Below are 18,773 nucleotides of genomic sequence, written 5' to 3' on the forward strand. Positions count from 1 at the left end.
GTCTTGATCTACATCACATAAAACTGCATGGAAATGTTTTAAAAGGTAACGATTTTTTTTTTTTTTTTTTAGCTATTTCACTTCATTTGCCAGCTTGTGTAGGACAGTATTCTCAGAGAGCATTAGACATTAATACTTGTAGGGGAAACAATATATATATATTAACAAAAACTGCCTATTTCCTTTTTTTTTTAAAATATAACTGCAACCCATATTTTTATGGACATGGCAAACTTACAGTTAGTATTGAAAACATGTAATCCAAGTCTTAAACGAGCAAAAGGAAAATTAAGGGGAGAAAATCTTATTTTCACTGCCTCCTTTTATCCATAGTAAGCATCTGTAGGCTGTACTTGCTCAATGACTTCTCTGCAGCTCTCTGTCTCAAAATGGCTTCTTTACAGACAAAGGGAGCACTGTGCTGTAAAATGTTGCTGCGCCATAACTGGGTGAGGCTCCGGAGAGCGCCTTCTCTGTGCTGCCGCTTCGAGCACTCACAAGTGAGGGGCACGATTCAGCTCGAAGCGTCGTGTGTTTCACAAACAAAACGAAAGAGTCAAGGAAAAAAAAGAGAAAAATTAAAGAAATGGTCGACGTTGCGTGTGAAGGGTGAAACTATATTAAAAGCAAAACAGTCGGTTGCTGCCGGACTCGCCCTTGGCAACCGCAGAAATCCGACAGCCCTGGACGGTTGCCAAGAGAGCTCGAGCGAGCTGCAGCAACCCCCACACTACCATATAAGGTCAACAGGAATCTGCTGCGGCAAGCGCTTGACGCGTTGTATCTGGGTGAAGGGTGCTTCGGGGCTTCTGTGCGCATGCGCTTTCCGGGCTGTGGAGCGATCAAATCGACCAATGCGGCTTGTTGAAGAAGCTGGATAGTGCAAGCAAATATGGCTTGTTTCTCTCTCTTTTCTTTTCTTTTTTTTGGTGAAAGAGTTAAAATATAGGTGGGAGGGTCTAAAACGCGTAAAAAGAGGACCTCTGGGGGATATTGGTGCCTTTCTTTTTGAAGAGCAGCAGGGCAAACCAAACTGCAGCATGCTTGTCAGAGGCCTGTTTTTATCTTTGTTTTTTTTAAATTCCAAACAGGGCTGCTGATAAGCATTCAAGTCCTTGTTTGCTCTTTATCTTGGCCTCTATGTGATGGTGATTTTGTGTCACTTTTAGTAGAAGGTTTTGAGTTGAAATCCACCAATGAGGTTATTTATAGGTTTTTATTTAGAGAGGAGAGAGAGAGAAAGAAAGAGAGAGAAAGCCCCTCCGGGGTGGGTTTGATCCGCTGACAGACTGGAATATTCCACAACAGGAGATTGGCCTCTTCCTCCGCAGGACAGCTGTCTCTCCCTCTCTTGTCTCTCCTGCTCGGCGTCAAATATTTCAACCATTTTGCTCCTTGTTTACTCGCATGCGAGTGGACACCCTTGTAGGACAAATCTGACTTCCCTTACAGGCTTACCTTTTTATGTTAAACCTCCGCATTTCACTCTGTAAGTCAAGCAAGCACGTTTTAATCTTTGTTGATCTTTTTATTTTCTGATCACATCACATTCTGTTGATGTTCATTGAATCAAATCAGGAGTCCTTTTGGTTTGGATTGACGGTGCTTTGTATTTAAAACCCAGGCTTCTCCTCTTTGTGATTGCCTTGTGATTTAGTCTCTTGACTTATGTATAAATATATTTACATTATGTATTTGTGAGGTGTCTAAACAGATTTGTTGCTTTGGGGTCCGTAGTAATCGCACATCCTGTTCATATGAAGCCAAATGAGCAGGGGAACAGTTTATAATCTGGATATAGGTATAGGAAATGTGCACATTGGTGCCTAAACGATGATAAAAAAGCACAATAAAATGTCCTCTCATGTAACCCTGTTCAGTTTGCATACTTCAGTGTAAAATGCAGTGCCTCGGTGACAATAAAAATGTTCCAAACCACTTCAATCACGTCTTTTCTTTGATTTACTCAGTCCTGGCACACGATCCGAGCTGCCTAAAGGTTAAAATCTACATGTCTGTTAATTAAAAACTCTCAGGCATCCATGTTGTTAAAGAGCAACAACAGTACAAGATAAATGTTTCCCAGTTGTCTTGGTGTTTTTAACTGCAGTTTGTGACAAATTCAAGACTCTGAGACGCTGAGCTGAATGTCATTTCCAGTTTATCTACTCTGGTGCCAGACAAGCTCCAGCCTCTTTACCTGAGAGAATAACTTGCTCTGATTATAAGCTATAAACCAACAATCAGGTCTAATCTGTAAAGATGTATTGTAGATGCTGGTTTCCATGTTTGTTCCTAAAAGGTTCTTTATCATTTAAACGTCGCAGCCCAGCCCAAAAATCGAGTTTATTCGTTTTTGACGGCTCTGCGAGGTCCAGGTCACCAGTTTTCCATTCGTGGCTCCACGACCTGCTTAAATCTACTCATTCTGGGTCGTTTGTCCCGATCCTCCCCGCCCTTTCTGGCGGAGGCAGTCTCTTCATGTGAGCACACACCCAGGCGGTGAGACGAGCAGACGCACGCAGAAGAGGAAGTCGGAGCAGTCGGGCTCAGCAGCTTCACATGTGCACCTCAGCGAGCAGCTTGATGATGGGACAGGAGAAGTGTAGGAGGGCGATGGGGGGGTGTGTTCGGCTGGAAACAACGTCAGAATGACAGGAACAGGAAGTGGTGAGCGCCGAGTTACCTGGTATACCATAAGACTTGCCCGTTCTTGTCTTTTTCTTGCTCAGCCGTTCCAAATGTAGCTTTAATCAGACTTTTCGCCTTAAATCTGGAGGGAGCATCTTCTGCCACGTCCCGCCTGGCACCCGTTCCACTTCGTCTAGAGGGCAAAATACAAACAGAAAAATGACACAAAACGGCCATGGCAACACGAAACAGGGTGAGGAGCTCAAAATTGTGATAGTGGGAGACGGAGGCTGCGGGAAAACGTCTCTGCTGATGGTTTACGCCAAAGGTGATTTTCCAGAGGTAAGCAGAAGCTCCTGTGGGACTTCACGGTTTTGCAAATTATATCACAAACTTTTTCTCATCACAACACATCACATTCCCATAACAAACGCCAGCACGCCGAGGCTCACCGAATAAACGTTGGGAAATGTGCTTCTGTGACGGACAAAACACCGAGCTCTCTCTCTCTCTCTCTCTCTCTGTCTCTTTGTGTGTTCCAAAAACAGAAATACGCTCCATCCGTGTTCGAAAAGTACATCAAGACCATCTCTCTGGGAGGAAAGGAGATCAAGCTCAACCTGTACGACACAGCTGGTAAGAAAGAGGAAATCTCAAACACCCCAGAACACCTCCAGGTGGAACGTTTAGTCTAAATTTGACGCGTTTCTCTTCCTACAAAAAGTGAAAGTTGACCACGGTCTGGGGCAAACGATACAAAAGTTCAGTCGTTGTTAAGCCCCGCAGATTAGCAGCTTGTCACTTTATTGTTCAGAGACCAGCAGACAGGGGAAGTTGAAAAGGTTGACAGTAACATCTGATTATCATCACTGCTGTCATCTGTCAGGAACCCAATTATAATTTATTAACCAATCATCATGGGAACAACTTGATTTAGAGGACTATTAGTCAATGTTTTCTTCAAAAATATGTTAAAAAATAGAATCCAGGAGCTTAATATTGTTTCCACAACATGATTAGGTTTTAAACTTTAGTGCTTTCTTAAAAAAAACAAACTTCATGAAGATCACAAAGAGGCAAAGCTCATCTATAGATGCTTAACCTGTGGCACATAATGAAACATGACTTCGAAAACCTGAAAACTCCCTGGCTCGAGTCGTGTTTCTTTTGGGGGGGGATGTTCGTGTTGAAAGAAGGGTGTTGATATACAGGAAAAGCCTGCTTATCTTCTGAACAAATACAGCTCTACAAGAGCAGAGAGGGAAGCTGAAGTCAGGATGTGGTTTCCTCTGCGTTCGCCCGCAGCTTCGTCGCATCTTCCTTCTCACGCCGGGTTGGGTGGGGGGGATTGTTTTCGTACAGGTGCCCTAATCGGGTTCTCGTGTGCTCCGTGCCTTTGCCCTCTCCAGGACAGGACGACTACGACAGGCTGAGGCCTCTTTCGTACCAGGAGGCCGATCTGGTTTTAGTCTGCTTCGACGTCACCAACCCCACCAGCTTCGAGAATGTTGCAATTAAGGTAACACGCCCGTCCTGGCGCTTTGTGTTAAAAAAAAAAAAAAAAGAGCGAGGGCTTTTTTTCTGCAGCCAGGTGGAACTTCAAGTTCAGCGTGTGAACGATTAAACAAGTCTGGTATGTTGGCTGCTTTCTCTTAGCCGTGATTGACTCATGTGCTCAGCGAGGCGTTGTGGATGCTTATCATTACAGAAACAAACAAAGAAACGCAGTCAGATAATTCAATCAAGCCTAGAGTCAGAAAGGGGGGGAAACGTTGGTGAATCTTGTTTTTTTTGTTTACCCAGTGGCACCCGGAGGTGAGGCACTTCTGCGGGGAAGCACCGGTGATCCTGATCGGCTGCAAGACCGACCTCAGGAAGGACAAGGAGGGCACGAGGCGGCTGAAAGCCTTGAATCTGGCTCCCGTCACCTACATCCAGGTGAGGAAACAGATAGTGAACGGACGTTGGCCTTTTTCTCTGAGGCGACAAGAGGAAGCGGCCAAACCAAACTATACAACCGCATTTATTTTGATCACAGTCGAAAACCCTGGTGTGTGTGTGTGTCCGGATGCAGGGTGAGCAGACCCGTCAGGAGATGAACGCAGAGCTCTACCTCGAGTGCTCGGCGAAGTATCAGGAGAACGTGGAGGACGTTTTCCGGGAGGCGACAAAGAGAGCTCTGGCCTTCAGACGGAAACGGAGGCACCAAAAGCGGAAGAAGAGATGCGTCGTTCTGTGAAGATAAATTAAAATAAAACAACAAAGAAATGAAGGACAAGACTCTCCCAGTATCCCACTCCTGCCACAAGGCGACTGCTGCTCAGGATCCCCCCCCCTGCGTTTGGACAGAGACGTTCTGCGAACCGGATCAGACTCAGAACCTTCGGGTTCCCCCCCCCACCGAGACGTCAGACGGTCTTCCTCGACTGGTGCACCCAAATGACGTAACAGGAAAGACAATTCTGCACGCTGCAGTGAGCACTTGAAACTTCCTGAATGTCACTTTTAGAGTTTATCCAATTTTTAAAAATATTTTCATTTTATTTTTTTTAAAAACAGTATTTTTGCACTGTATGTAAATGACAGCAGGTTGTCATTTATTTTTTGGAGAACATGTAAGCGGTAGTGTGTGGATTTTCAACACGAGCCGTTTGGAAGGATCCGGTTTAAAACACAGATTTAAAAAGAAATAACAGAACAGCTGTTGGACTTCAGCATGTAATGGTCCAGTATTTGTTCATTTCCTGCAGAACAAAAAACATTTGTTACCGTGAAGCTACAGCTGGACTCTTAGCTTTACCAACAGCGCCCACTAGAGGTGGAAAAATCTGCACATTAAAGCCAAACAGACAAATTGAAATAAACGTGGTCTGAAAATGCACATGCAACACTTGCATGTTTTTATTCCTTTTTCTTTTTATACATGTGGACACAGACTTGAACCCTTGTGTTACTGACTCCACTCCAGATACCTTTAGGAATTTAAAATGAACAAGTTCATCGTGAAAAATGAGGACTTTGTGTTGGTTTGTGTATTCTGGCAGCTTTCACACTGAATGTAACGTTTCAGATTTCCCCCTCAACAAAAGTTAAAAGTTAAATTCCCACCATCTGAAGAAGAAGAAGAAGCAGCCTGCATGCAGTACAGAAATCCACGAATAAGGCATCAAAAACCTGAGTTTCGAGTGAACGTGCACGAAAAGAAGGTGAGAAAACTACAGCGAGACGTTTGTTAAATATACAAAGGTTTAATATTAAAGTATACTGGCATGTTGATTGGAATTAGAAAAATAAACAAGACTTTTAGACTTTTTTCGTTGTTGTTGTTGTTCTTGTCGTCTTACAGTAACTTTGTCACTAGCAGCATTGCGTAACAAAACCCCCCCCCCAAAAAAAAACAGTAACTGTCCGAGCAGAAAGGGCAAATCCAAAACCTGAATGGGTGACCAATCGTTTCAGTCGCCTCGCGGCTTCTCCTCCACGGGGCGTGACCCCCACCCCCATGCCCCCCATCCTGACTGACGCAGCCCGGTTTAAGGCGGCGTCTCACCGGGCCGGACCCTCAGAGCCGTGCAGAAATCAGAGCTTATTTTTTTGTTTGTGTTCAAAGCTTGTTTCCATCCTAAACTGCACGTATTTCATTGCCTTCCTCCACCCGCCAGACACCACCTTCAGTAACAGGAGCTCACAGAAAAAGCTCCTTCGGCCATTTTGTGGTTTCTGACAAATGTACCAAACAGTTATGGCTTCTTTTTTTTTTTTTTAAAAAAACTACCTGCCGGATTCCCTTTTCATCCAACTTTCCTGAAGAACAAAGCTTTCTCTGACTGTAGATACAAAATAATAATAAAAAAAGCACATCAATGTAGATTTGTTCCCCCCATGTCCACTACAGGCAGTTAATTATCAGCGTTTAAGTCGTCATTTCTGAGACCATATCTGTAACCCCGGCTTGTAATGAAATGGCGGCTGGACGCCAGAGGCAGTTCGATCCTTACCACTTCACAGAAGTGTGCACGCCGCAGACGTCGCTCTCCTCTGCCACCCGTCCTCGTTTAATTGCATACGATTTTGAACACAGGCTCTCTGAAGCTTCATGCGCCGACATACATCTTTTCTAAACACCAGGGGGTGGGGGGAACAGCGAAGCAGCGGACGGCTCATCTCGTCCGGCGGACGTTCACGCAGCAACATCGAGGCGTCGGGGAGTAAGAGCGTCTTTGAGGGGAGCTTTGGCATCGAAGCGCCGGCTTGCAGCGCGTCTGATTCGTGACCGCCGGCCTCCCGAAGCGCCACCGGCGTCCCGTCCCCCACCCGCCGCCGAGGTATGTTCAGTCGCTCTTCTGCGCCTTGTCGGTTTTTTGGACTTTTTGGTGGACGACTTTCAGCGTCGTGAGGAAGTTTCCCAGGAAGAGGACGAGGAAGGTCAACGCCAGCATGAACACCTGAGGAGCAGAGAAAAGATTTATTTATTTGATTTTAAAATCACTTAGTTTAATATAAATTCATCCAAACTTAAGAGACGGACAACTTTTGAGTGGTCAAGTGAGACTTCTGTCACCTCCAGATTTGAGACAAAAGTCTTCATTTCTTTTATTTCAAGGCTTCAAATTTTAACATTCAGTGATTCGTCTTCATTTCCAAGACTAATTCCATCAATTTAACAGTTTAATCTGAAGACTAGTCTGAAAGCTGCTTTATAAATAAAGTCTGATTGGTGAACACGTGCTGCAAGATGAAGTTTGTGATCTTTTACTGACAGCTCTGTTTACGTTTCAAAATAAGCGTTCAAGAGCATTAAAGCAGCGGAGTCCAATCCTGCTCCTGGAGGACCACCATCCTGGAGGGTTTAGACGTTTCTCTGCTCTTCAAGCTCTGCAGAAGCCTGTAAATCATTCAGTCTTTCAAAGACAGACAGTGGTCCCCTCCAGGAGCAGGACTGGACGCCCGCTGGTTCCAACCACGAACGATTTCCTTCCTAAAAGCAGGATTTCGTGTTTCCAATCGGCGTGACTCTCACCTGCCACTCCTTACAGTCCTCGTGTCCTGCCAAGCGGAACAGGGTCACAGAGTTGTACAGCTGCCAAAACTGCAAACACAAGAGGAGGAATCAGCTTTCATAATGTCTCCGCGCACTCAGCAAAATCTTCTTGATCCTCCAACTCTCCCCTCTGATAATAAAACCTGTTCATGTACTCATTTTAAATCAAAACACCAACAGTTATAGGAACACGTCTTGTGACGGGACCCTGTAAGCGCGTGTATTTGTGTGTAGAAGCCGCAGCGTCAGCTCAAACTGAAGTGGGAAAACGACTTACATGGCCAAAAAACAGGAAAGGCAAAAGGAAGGTGAGTCCTCTCCACATCCAGGACTGGAACCCCTCTGCAAAGAGACAAAAGCTGTAGCCTCAAACATGACCTCCACTTTCGTTTCGGCTGGGTTTGACATTCAGGCCTCAGAAAGGCCAGTTTGCTCGAGTTACCCGGCATCTACGCCTCAACGCAGCTGGCGTTCACAGCTGTCTTGGTTCTTCACCTTTCCCCCACAGTTTACAAGACGCGCGGCTGCAGTTCAAGAAACAATCGGAATGGCTCGCACCGAAAATAGTGCGCTACTCACCCACTGTGAGGTCCAGCTGATTCCTCTCCCCCAAAGCCCGCAGCCTGTACAAGCAGCCGCTCTGGTAGTAATACTGGAGGAACTGGAGGAAGCCTGAAACGGGGAACAGTTGCACAAAAAAAAAAAAAAAAAAGTAAAAACGTTACTGGAGAACGGATTGAGTTGACCCTAAAAGCCGCCAGAAAATGTCACTAATAGCAAAAAATTTAACAAATTCAATGTTCAGTTCAGTCTGAAACCTGCAGCTTCACCGTCGTCCTGAGATGGTGGCGTTTATGCGTTCCAGTAACTGTTAAAATAACTCAAAGGGACATTTCAGCATGACGTAACGATAATCGTCGCCGCTGCTGATCCTTTCACCGAGTCGCTTCGGACTCCAGGAATATCAGATCACGTTTTGGTTTGAGCTAATCCGACGTGAACGCTGGAGGTTACAGCGCTGTTATGCCCTAAATTAGAGTTGAGAGTAAACGGTAAAGCTGCTCTTTAGTGAAGCAGAGGTCACGATGTTCCCGGGCCTTGTTTGGAAGAATCCTGGCATCTCGGCGCTTTAATGTTTTACTTATAACCCGGGTTCTTTAAGGAGGTTTTAATAGAAAACATGGTAAATAATTATCAAATCTTCCTTTTCTTGTCAAACAGCAAACCGGAGAGACTCTGATGAGCCAATTGTGGCTGTAACAGACTTAAAAATATTAAAAAGGTTGAACTCTTTCCTCGCGCCTCTGCCCAGAAAAGACCCGAAAGAAACATTGGTTACGAATGTTGTAGTAGAACACTAAATCCTGAAATGTGTGGCCGAGTTAGGCTAAAGTTAAGAACCAAAAAAAAAAAGAGAGAGAGAAGCTGAATAAAGACAGAGGTTTTAGTTCAGGTGCTGCACATTTTGTACCCAGCGCAGTTCAGAAGGAGATAAGGTGGAAATGCTGGGACTGTTTGTTCTTTGTGAGCAAAGGTCGGCAATTTATTACAGCAAATAAATTTGGGATATTCGCACGTGCAAACACACAAACAAAATAAACAAAAGCCACAGATGATAATCTGTCAGCTCGGTTTGGATCAGCCTCAATCTTAGCAAAAACAAAGCACTAATTTCACCATCTCTGTGTTTAACTGGGAATTCTTTTAGTGATTTCTTCAAGAAAAACATCAAAAAAACAACTTTGAGAACATTTTTTTCCATTTGTGCTGCATCTAAATTACCGTTTGACAGCAACTCAAACAACAAAAGACATTCAGTGCCTTAATAAATTCAGCCAGAAGATTTTAAATTCAAAGCTGTCTGGACAGAGTTTTAGAAATGTTGCCTACAAAATGAAATAAAAATTAAAAATGTGCAGTAACTTTTTCATTTGTAACCAGCTTCAGATAAGAATAACTAAACAAAACTACCTTAAAGCCATATTTGCAGTCAAAATATACAATTATCAGGGTTTCCGATTTGAATTTTTGTGCTTTTGACACAATTTCTACATCATTAAATGATTGTTTGGGGTTTAATTTAACTCAGACTCATCAGCACTTTGTTTTCCACTGGTCATTGTTGGCAACAAAACACGATACTCATCTCTTACAAATTACGCAGTTATTATTTTTTATACAAATATACAAAAAACTCAAATCAAAAACTGAAAAATTGCACATTTTGACAGCTATCCTGATTGTAAACGCATGCTAACAAAGTACATTTAGCTCCCTTTAATTTTTGATTTTTTAAAATTAATTTTCCACCTATTATGAACCAGGATTGTTTTTAAAGTTGTGCTTTGCTTTTAGCTTTACCGACCCGTAAAGCACGGGGGGGTGGTCAGAGAAGACAGGATGTCCCTTTGATCTCTCACAAGGGGACACGGCGAATGTTCGGGGGTCACCAAACGAGACTTACTCTGATAAATAGAGAACTCCAGGAACTGGCTTCGAAACATCTGATACATCTGTCCCTCCGGCCTGTGCAAAAGACAGAACAAGAACAATAAAAACGCTGTACATTGTAAAATATGCAGAAAAAGAAAACCCAACGGCGTCCTACCAGGTCAGCATCACGCCTGACAGAAAGGTGGAGACGTAGTGGTGGGACACCCACCAGCCTTTGATCCTGAGATAAGAGGGAAAGCAGCAGCGCAGAAATGCTTTTAGGGACAAATATAAATCCACGATAAATTACAAAATAAAAGCACAAAAAGGCAGAAACACACCTGGAACCGTTGGTGATGAGGATGCTTTCTCTTATGGTCAGCGTGCAGTAGTACCACACCAGCAGGAAGTTGAAGATTTCATCAGTGACTCTGAACACGAAAAAATAAAACGCATAAATCAAACCGTTAATAACAACGAGGCTTTACGAGGAAGAAGCGCTCACCGACAGTTGAGAAAGAAGAGGCAGGTTATGGCTCCAAACATCAGGATTATTGTCAGGTAAAGCTTGAACTTCTCGTACTCGTCTTTGTAAGCAAACCTGCGCGAAAGAGAGACGGAGGTGAGGAACGGCGGCGGTCTGAGCGCGGGCAGCGAGACGCGTCAACCTACTTTGCCTGGTTACTGAGAAGGGTCACGTTCACGTTGCCCAGGACCAGACTCAAATACAGGCTGAAAGATAAAAACAAACAAAATTCTAACGTTTTAGGTTAACAGATACAGTTTAATGACTCAGAGCTTCTTTTCACGTCACCGCCACTCAGAACGCGTGTAAATAAACAAAAAAAAAAACATAATTACCTATTCTTCTTTGGCAAATACGCTTCCATATCAAAGAAAACATGCTCTCGCTCTTTGATTTGTGTTTTAATGTCCGTTATTAGTTTCAGCTCTTCCTCGTCACATGACTGTGCATACCTGTAGGAAAAGAGCAGGAAAAATAACTCGAGAGGGAAACTTTATAATTTTCCTTATAAATTCAATCAAAATCCTGGCAGACATCAGCGAATCGGTCCAGAGTAGTGACTGAAACTTACTAAACAGATTTATTTATCGTTGTTGTTGGCAGTACTCACTTGGTCAAGCCGTGCCTCAGGTCTTTCAGACATTTCCTCTGTTTACTGATGGCGCTGCTGCACGTCGCCTGAAGGCTGGTGAGCTCCTCCAGCTTCTGTCTGTATATTTTATGAGTTTCCTGGGAATGAAAGGAAACACGCGGTCGGTTCGACATCTGTCGGGATGAAGCACAAATGAAGTTCGACTTGTTCTGTGTTGACAAACGGGGAAATCTTATTTGACGCCTTCTTCGAACAAAAACTACCCACAACTCTGCTTTACAAGACGAGACGAACCCTACTTTTGGTCGCTACAGGAAGCATCTGGTGCCATATCGCCGGCAGACTTGCAAGGTTTGATTATAAAATCTTGGACTGCGGGAAATTTATCAAATTAAAACTTTTGAGCTGGGCAATCTGAACATATAACCCCATGATCTAAACTCAGAGACTTATTTCAAATACCCTCAAAATGAGATGAACCCTTTAAACACAAACATTTCATTTTACTTCTACTCTATTCATTATATATNTATATATATATATATATATATATATATATATATATATATATATATAGGCTCAAAAGTATAGCCATTACTTGATTTGAGAACCTATAAAAATAAAAACAGTGGATACTGTAGTCTTTTAAGTAGCCAAAAAAACCTCTAATTTGGATTGCATTTGTTTTGTCTGAGCTTCTACATCTCATGATGATTTTCTCATATGGATACAGCTGTAGTACACAAAACCAGAGGTGGTCCTGAGCTGCAAAACGATAAATGAACAAATAAAAACAAAAAGCATCATGGATACTTCTCTGTCAGGAGGACAGAAGTCAGATTCATGGCAACACACCACTCTAACACCATTAGCAGTGCCCTTGTGCAAATTTTAAACTAAGTTTGGAAGGATGGCAGAGGCTAATTAAATTGCGAGGAGGGATATTTTTAAACAGAGGGCTTCCATTTAATTGAATTAGTGACATACATTTCCTCACTGAACAGCATCCTGCCTCTTTAGAACCTGGAGAAGATGCTTGTAGCACCTCCCCAGAACCATCAGATTCTGAAAGGAGACTGGTTAGTTGTAAAAACAGAAACATTTTTAATATTTTAAAGTGGCTGGCACTAGCCTCAGCTGTCCACAAGCAGATGCTTCGGCTCAGCGCAAAGTTGGTTCAACTAAGTTAGCCGGCTAGCTGAGCTACACTAGTTAGGGAGGACAAACTCAGCGGATACTAAACAGTGCTTTTAAACAAATAAACTGGAACACCACCAACCCACGCAACTTTGGCAGCATTTGCGCAATTTGTACCACCGTGTCACCGAGTTGTTAGCGTCGCTGAAGCTGTTTTTTAATTATTATTTTAGCGGAAAACGCATAAACACCGAGGAGCCAGATGCTAACGTTATTAGCCATAACGACACGGGGACGTCCAGAGGCGAGTCGAAGACGACAAGCGCCGAGAAAAGCTCGTTTTACAGCTCGGGCGTTGCTACCGACACGGCTGTTAGCTCTAAGCGGCGCTTCCGAGGCTGAGCCCGGGAATGAATGGCCAGGAGCGGGCAGCCAGGCGAACCGAAGCCGCTCCGGTATCTGTCAGTGTCACCCACGCCTGCAGTCAGCTCAGCCCGGCCGCCTGTCATAAAGCTCTCCACAAGCATCCCTGTCACCTGAAGTTGCTGATACTCCTTGTCAATGTCCTCCCATTCTGTCCGAAAGTGAGGTCTGGACATTGTGGTGCAACTGACGGCGTGGCGAAGCGGGACCCGGACCGCTCAGTCTCTCTCTCTCTCCCCCCGCCCAGCTCAGACGCTTTTTAATTGTGGTGCATGGCGCATGCGCAGTTCCAACGGTCTGTCAGATGGAAAAAAAAAAACGACCGTTTGAACCCCGCCTGAACCCGCTCAGAGTAAACAAACACTCGCGTTGATATTAAGTTAAAATGTCTCAGCTAATATGTCCAGAGGGGAAGTCTGTTTTCTTCTTTTTTTTTTGGATTCGCTTTACAGTTCACCAATTACGGCGTACGTTGCTGTTGCTAGGATACCACAAACACAACCGCTCTCCCCTCCCTGGGACAAGCTGAAGCAGCGCATTTAAGCTAGCTGCCGTGTTTTCCTAGTTCTACCTCCGTAGCTCCATGGCCCGAGTTTTACAAGCAGGTTGAGTTGAATTAAGTCAGCTTGCTTGGACACATCGACAAGGTACTTTTTTCCCCTTCTTTGAATTGGTGTTTAAATGTATTTCCTGTGCTAATAAGCTTGACAGTAATGTAAAAACTGCAAAAAATGACCAGTAAGGTGTTGCCAGAACATTCCATTTTCCATCAAGTAAAAAAAGCCAACTGGAGACTTAATGAAACCTATTGTTTAGATGTGATGTTTAGAAGAAGGAAACACCATTACACTCGAATAACTGTATTCAAGCACGGTATAGGTAGGATCATGGTTTGGCCTGCTGCGCTGCACGTTGGTTAAAACCAAGGTACGTTTAATCATATAATTGATCTTATTCCAGGGAAAAAATATCCCCTCAAAAAAACAGAGGGAGCGAGACAGCAAGCTTAACCATGTAAACTGTTGTATAAAATACAATTTAGGGAAGAAAAAAAGTTAATTTTATTTGGAATGACCAAGTCAAAGTCCTGACATTCACTAGGTAGTGATCAGTATTTATGAGTAAATCCCACCGGCATCACAGTCTAACGTGTTCTGCTTATTTTCACAGGCTTTCGCCATGTCGTATTTCAAACCGTCTAAAAACAATATCTTGTTAGTAAAGAACATCAGGTCCCAGAAATGCGGACTTCGACACACAGTCTTCTCCGCCAGCGGGAATGAATACACCGGAGAGTGGCTCGACAACAAGAAGCACGGTTAGATTGGTAACCCCCTCCCCCTAACCGAACCGGTTATAAATCACAACGATAACTGTTTTTTTCTTCCCGCCACGTCAAGGTAAGGGGACCCAGGTCTGGAAGAAAGCCGGCGCCATCTACGACGGAGAGTGGAAATTTGGAAAACGAGACGGACACGGCACCTACAGCGTGCTCTTCCCAGGATCCAAGGACTACAGCAGGAAGTACTGCGGCGAGTGGAAAAGCGGGAAGAAACATGTACGTTTCCCCACGTCCTCTTTTAACGTGCCGCGCGACTGACATGACTGCGACGAATTTCCCGGTCTCTTCAGGGGTACGGGACGTGCTTCTACGATAACTCATCTGTCTACGAAGGGGAGTGGCGCGAGGACCAGCGAAGCGGCTGGGGGAGGATGTACTACGAGAACGGCGACGTCTACGAGGGAGAATGGCTGAAGGACAAGAGCCACGGGCAAGGAGTCATTCGACTTTGTGAGAGGCTTTTGCTTCACGCTGCTCTGAAACTACACCTCAAACTTGTAGGTTCAGCATAATTTTGACTTTTACAACTTGTGTTTAAAGCGAACGGAAACTGGTACGAGGGCGGCTGGCAGGATGGCAAGAGGGATGGGAACGGAAGGTTCTACTACACCGACAAAGGCCTGCTGTACGAGGGCTTTTGGGTTGACGGAGTCGCTAAATGTGGCACCATGTCAGATGTGGGCAGAGCTGAAGCGCCAGCGCCACCCAAGTACCCATTTCCAAAGGTACAAAACCACGACTATTAGTCCTGCGTGTAATTGAACCACACTTCAACCCTAAATTAGCGTCAGCAACAAGACTTTTTTCCTCCAGTGCAACAAGGACGATAAACTGCCTGTTCGTACCTTTTGCTTTCTTTCCCAAGCTCCACCTGAAGGATATGGAGCGGGTTTTAAGGGAAGCCAAATCGGCCTGCCAGGACCACAGGTGTTGACGAAGATCGAGAGGATAAACAGGAATGTTCTCACTCCGTGGAAACAATAAATAAATAAAAGCCGCATTCAGCATCTTATCAACGGTCCCACTCACGTCGCACTTTGAATACAATTTAACTAATTTATTCCAGCGGCTGGATCCGAAGAGCGATTCGAACAGCCGAATTAATCGCAAAATGTAAAAAAGTCAACACGATACAAACACACAGTCTATTCAAACTTGATGTTTTATTAATCACTGCTCAACTAAAATGCAATGAAGCCGTTTGTGAGTGCGTCAGATCATTTGAAAATAAAATCCAGCCCCCCAAAACGAATGGATTTCATCACTACGGTGCATCTAATGTCTGTCGTTACAAGTGCACCTGAAATCTTTTTAAAATAATTAAATTATTATTAACATTTTAATAGTCAAGCATGGCTGCAGATCTCCAGAAAAACAAAGGATTAAAATCTACAAGCCAGTCAGGATTCAGTAGTAAAATAAACCCAAAAACAAAACACAAGTATTAGGATTAAAGACGACATAAGAGATGTAATGGTTTCGGACGGCCTTCAACTCTGAATGCCACTTGTTTTAGAAATGTCTTGTTTTTTTTCCCCCACCACAGCTTGCGCTAACTGTTAACAACCTAATGATACTTTGAAGTATGTCCGCTGTTTTGTCAGTCAACACAAATACCGAAAAGCAGTGCAGACAGACGATTATTACAGCAGGTCCTGTAAATAAGCAGGGGGAAAAAAAAAAGTTAAACAATTGTGGCTCACAAAACGGCATCACAGCGACGCACATAAACACGAGTGGCTCGTTGGTGAATGAACGCACCAGACGGTGACGGGATTCCAAGTCAACGACGAGGCAGCCGCCATGACGACGTCAAAACCAGCGGCAGCTTTCTGAGTTCACAGTCAAAATGTGCCTTTTTTTTTCCTTTAAAAATACGACTCTTCACAAAAAGAAATGTCACAGCAGAGTATGAGACTGAGACACCTTCATTTCTATTAAGAAAATCCGGATCCACAACTGCGGCTTCTGGCATGGGAGGAACCCCGAGGAGTCACAGACCCTACGCCAATGCGCTCGGCTAGGGAAAATGGGAGCTCGGCGACTGCAGCATGGACGCCTCCCCCCGGTTGTCGAGCTCGTTTTGAAGCCTGGTGAGGTTGGAGAGCTCCTCCAGCTCCTGGAACTGTCTGTCGGTCTTGTGGCTGACCAAGGAGCGGTAGAAGTGCACGGCGAAGACGATGAAGATCAGGCCGAAGGGGACCATGATGGACGTCGAGGTGATCGCAGCGGCCACGCCGGGCGAGACCGTGACATTGTTGGACTTGATGGGCTTGATGGGCAAAAACTTGACCCAGCAGAGGAGGACCACCTCGGCGAGGAAAAGCAACGTGCCGATGACAGTGGAAAAGGCCCACGCCAGCTCGATGTGCCGGTGCATCCTCTCGTGCGGCGACTCCTTCACGGAGTTGAGGTTGTGCACGTTGCTGACGGCCTCGATGTTGGGCAAAATGCAAGTGCTGACCATGAGCGCGAACAGGTGAACGGCCACGAGCACGGTGGTGCAGGCACTGAAGGCGATGAGGAGCTCGGGCGGGTAGGGGTAACTGTTGTCCAGCTGCACTTCCACCATAGCCACCTAAACAAAAACAAAAGGGAGGGAAACAGGAAACCATAAGGCACACACCTGCACTGTCATGTGCCTGAGTAATCCATGGAGGAGTCAGAGGATGGCTGAAAGAGGGGTATGTGTATGTTACCATAGCGAATCCGGAAAGCAGAGCTGATGTCCGGCTTGAAGCCTTCAGCTTGGCTCGGCTCAGGTACAGCTTTCTCCAGGACAGCGCCTGCAGCGAGTGCTCGTTCAAACTCATGTTGCGCCAATTAGGATGAAAATAAAAACACCGGCCGAGCAGCGCAGCTGTTTGTAGCTCTGGGGCTACAAGACCGGAAAGAACGACCGACTTATGTCCGCCGAGGAACCATTTAACTCCGCGTGCTGACAGGAAACTGACGAAGCCGTTCGCTTTTTTTTTTTTTTTTTTTTTTTTTTTTTTTTTTTACTTTTTTTTTTTTTTTTCTTTTTTTTTTTTATTTTACCACCCACAGTTTTCCTCTAGCATGGTGCGCCGCTGCTTTGCACCTTGAATTACCCAGAAGCCCGCGCGCGCGTGGAGTGCAACATCCGCGAGCTGTCAGCTGAATCTGTTGTGGGACTTTCGGCTCTTTTCCGGGATTCGACTCTTTTGGCTCAACCAAAACAAACAAACAAACCAAAAAAAGAGCCGAATCTTTCGGCTCTCGAACTTCTGCTCGCTCATCTGACCACTTCCTGTTTGCGCACGCGCATTTGCAGCATACAAAACGGCACTAAGCTTTATAATAAGTGAATATAACAATTTATCTTCTGCTGTTTCACATACAAAAGTGAAAACATAACAATTAATCACGTGGTGGCAAAATGAATCACATTTAGGAGTTTTTATTATTTTCAAATTCTCCATCTGAAAAGCTCTTTATTGGTATCAGGAAACCAAGCCCTACATTTAAAAAGGTGAATGCCTAAGCTTCACAACTTTATACGAAGGGATTTCCTGGCACTATGGCAGCCGACAGAGGAAAACAGTCAAATTTCAAAACAAATTACAAGAGTTATAAAACAAAGGATTGTTTCTGAAGACCATACATGTTTGAGAATCTTTAATTTAAAGGCAGATTATGCTGTTTTGGTTACTGGGATGGTTAGATAGTCTCATTTTTAAGCAAATCTCAATTACGATATAATATGTTTGCACTTTTTTGCCTTCATTCCCACTCATTTTGTCACACATGATTGTCAACATAACTGCACGTGGGCAGGGGAGAGCAAATTTGTCCATCTTGTCCTTTTTTCGGCAGCACTTAAACGCATGACATAAAACAGGTCCCCCAAATCATAAATGAAAACAAAGTGACATTTCCCATTGCACCTAAACAACGCCTTTAAGCTACCAGCACAGACACACAATCAGTTCACATTATATCCTCCTGTTGTATTCTTCTAAATTGTGATTTGTTGCTCCTTTTCATTTTGGAGCGAACACTCGTCGCCAAAAATGATGACACCACGTAAATAACACAAAGGTGTTCCAGGTTAGAAAGACTCCTCATCATGGCTGCTGTCTGTGTTTTTCAAGATTTGGCTCTTTTTTATTATCAAGTTAAAGGGGGACACAGATGTTGGCAGGTGGAGGCACCTCCTCACCAAAATGGATAAAAAAAAACCAAATGCCATGTTTGCTCTTGGCTATTAATTCTTTGCAATACATTAAAAGTAAAAGCGTAACTGCAAAGATTAGGTTAAACATTTATTGTTTATATGGAAGCCAGAGACAACTAGTTGATATCACTATGAAACTCATTAACTATTTGGGTTTAAGACAAGTTTGCTTGTTTTATGTTCAGTTATAAAAGTCAGACACGATAAAGTAGTTCCTCTCTTTTATCTTTTTTCTTAATTCTTGGAAAATCAATATTTACCACCCCATGCCTCAAGACTATAAAGACTTTAAAAATTAATCTGAACGCTGCTTTTTTTAAAAAACACAAAAAAAAACAGCCTAAAACGTTTGCATTAGCAATAAAAAAAAACGTGTTTTTTAATTTTATATTTTCTTTTCAACACGTAAAAGCGGCACGCGCTGACAAGGCGTGACGTTGTCCAACAATG

The 18,773-nt window shown here is 44.0% G+C and overlaps 4 protein-coding genes across 4 annotated transcripts; 2 read left to right on the forward strand and 2 right to left on the reverse strand.

Annotated features, from left to right (window-relative positions):
* Window positions 1-738: 738 nt before the first annotated feature.
* Window positions 739-5,939, forward strand: rhof (ras homolog family member F). The gene is made up of 6 exons (XM_017410588.3): window positions 739-2,670; window positions 2,780-2,973; window positions 3,180-3,267; window positions 4,041-4,150; window positions 4,435-4,569; window positions 4,706-5,939. Exons 1-6 carry the CDS (start codon window positions 2,652-2,654, stop codon window positions 4,868-4,870), a joined length of 711 nt encoding a protein of 236 aa, XP_017266077.2. The 5' UTR covers window positions 739-2,651; the 3' UTR covers window positions 4,871-5,939.
* tmem120b (transmembrane protein 120B) lies at window positions 5,248-13,045 on the reverse strand. The gene is made up of 12 exons (XM_017410587.3): window positions 12,897-13,045; window positions 11,242-11,360; window positions 10,967-11,083; window positions 10,778-10,837; window positions 10,611-10,706; window positions 10,447-10,536; window positions 10,281-10,346; window positions 10,137-10,198; window positions 8,252-8,344; window positions 7,950-8,014; window positions 7,652-7,720; window positions 5,248-7,076 (listed from the first exon to the last, which is right to left on the reverse strand). Exons 1-12 carry the CDS (start codon window positions 12,957-12,959, stop codon window positions 6,963-6,965), a joined length of 1,014 nt encoding a protein of 337 aa, XP_017266076.1. The 5' UTR covers window positions 12,960-13,045; the 3' UTR covers window positions 5,248-6,962.
* A 68-nt stretch (window positions 13,046-13,113) lies between these two features.
* morn3 (MORN repeat containing 3) lies at window positions 13,114-15,208 on the forward strand. The gene is made up of 6 exons (XM_017410522.3): window positions 13,114-13,430; window positions 13,954-14,101; window positions 14,184-14,341; window positions 14,416-14,575; window positions 14,666-14,850; window positions 14,991-15,208. Exons 2-6 carry the CDS (start codon window positions 13,963-13,965, stop codon window positions 15,057-15,059), a joined length of 711 nt encoding a protein of 236 aa, XP_017266011.1. The 5' UTR covers window positions 13,114-13,430; window positions 13,954-13,962; the 3' UTR covers window positions 15,060-15,208.
* Window positions 15,209-15,269: 61 nt separating this feature from the next.
* orai1b (ORAI calcium release-activated calcium modulator 1b) lies at window positions 15,270-17,129 on the reverse strand. The gene is made up of 2 exons (XM_017410523.3): window positions 16,825-17,129; window positions 15,270-16,703 (listed from the first exon to the last, which is right to left on the reverse strand). Exons 1-2 carry the CDS (start codon window positions 16,936-16,938, stop codon window positions 16,146-16,148), a joined length of 672 nt encoding a protein of 223 aa, XP_017266012.1. The 5' UTR covers window positions 16,939-17,129; the 3' UTR covers window positions 15,270-16,145.
* Window positions 17,130-18,773: the final 1,644 nt, after the last annotated feature.

The sequence above is a fragment of the Kryptolebias marmoratus genome, linkage group LG14 (assembly GCF_001649575.2).
Source record: "Kryptolebias marmoratus isolate JLee-2015 linkage group LG14, ASM164957v2, whole genome shotgun sequence".
NCBI lineage: Eukaryota > Metazoa > Chordata > Actinopteri > Cyprinodontiformes > Rivulidae > Kryptolebias > Kryptolebias marmoratus.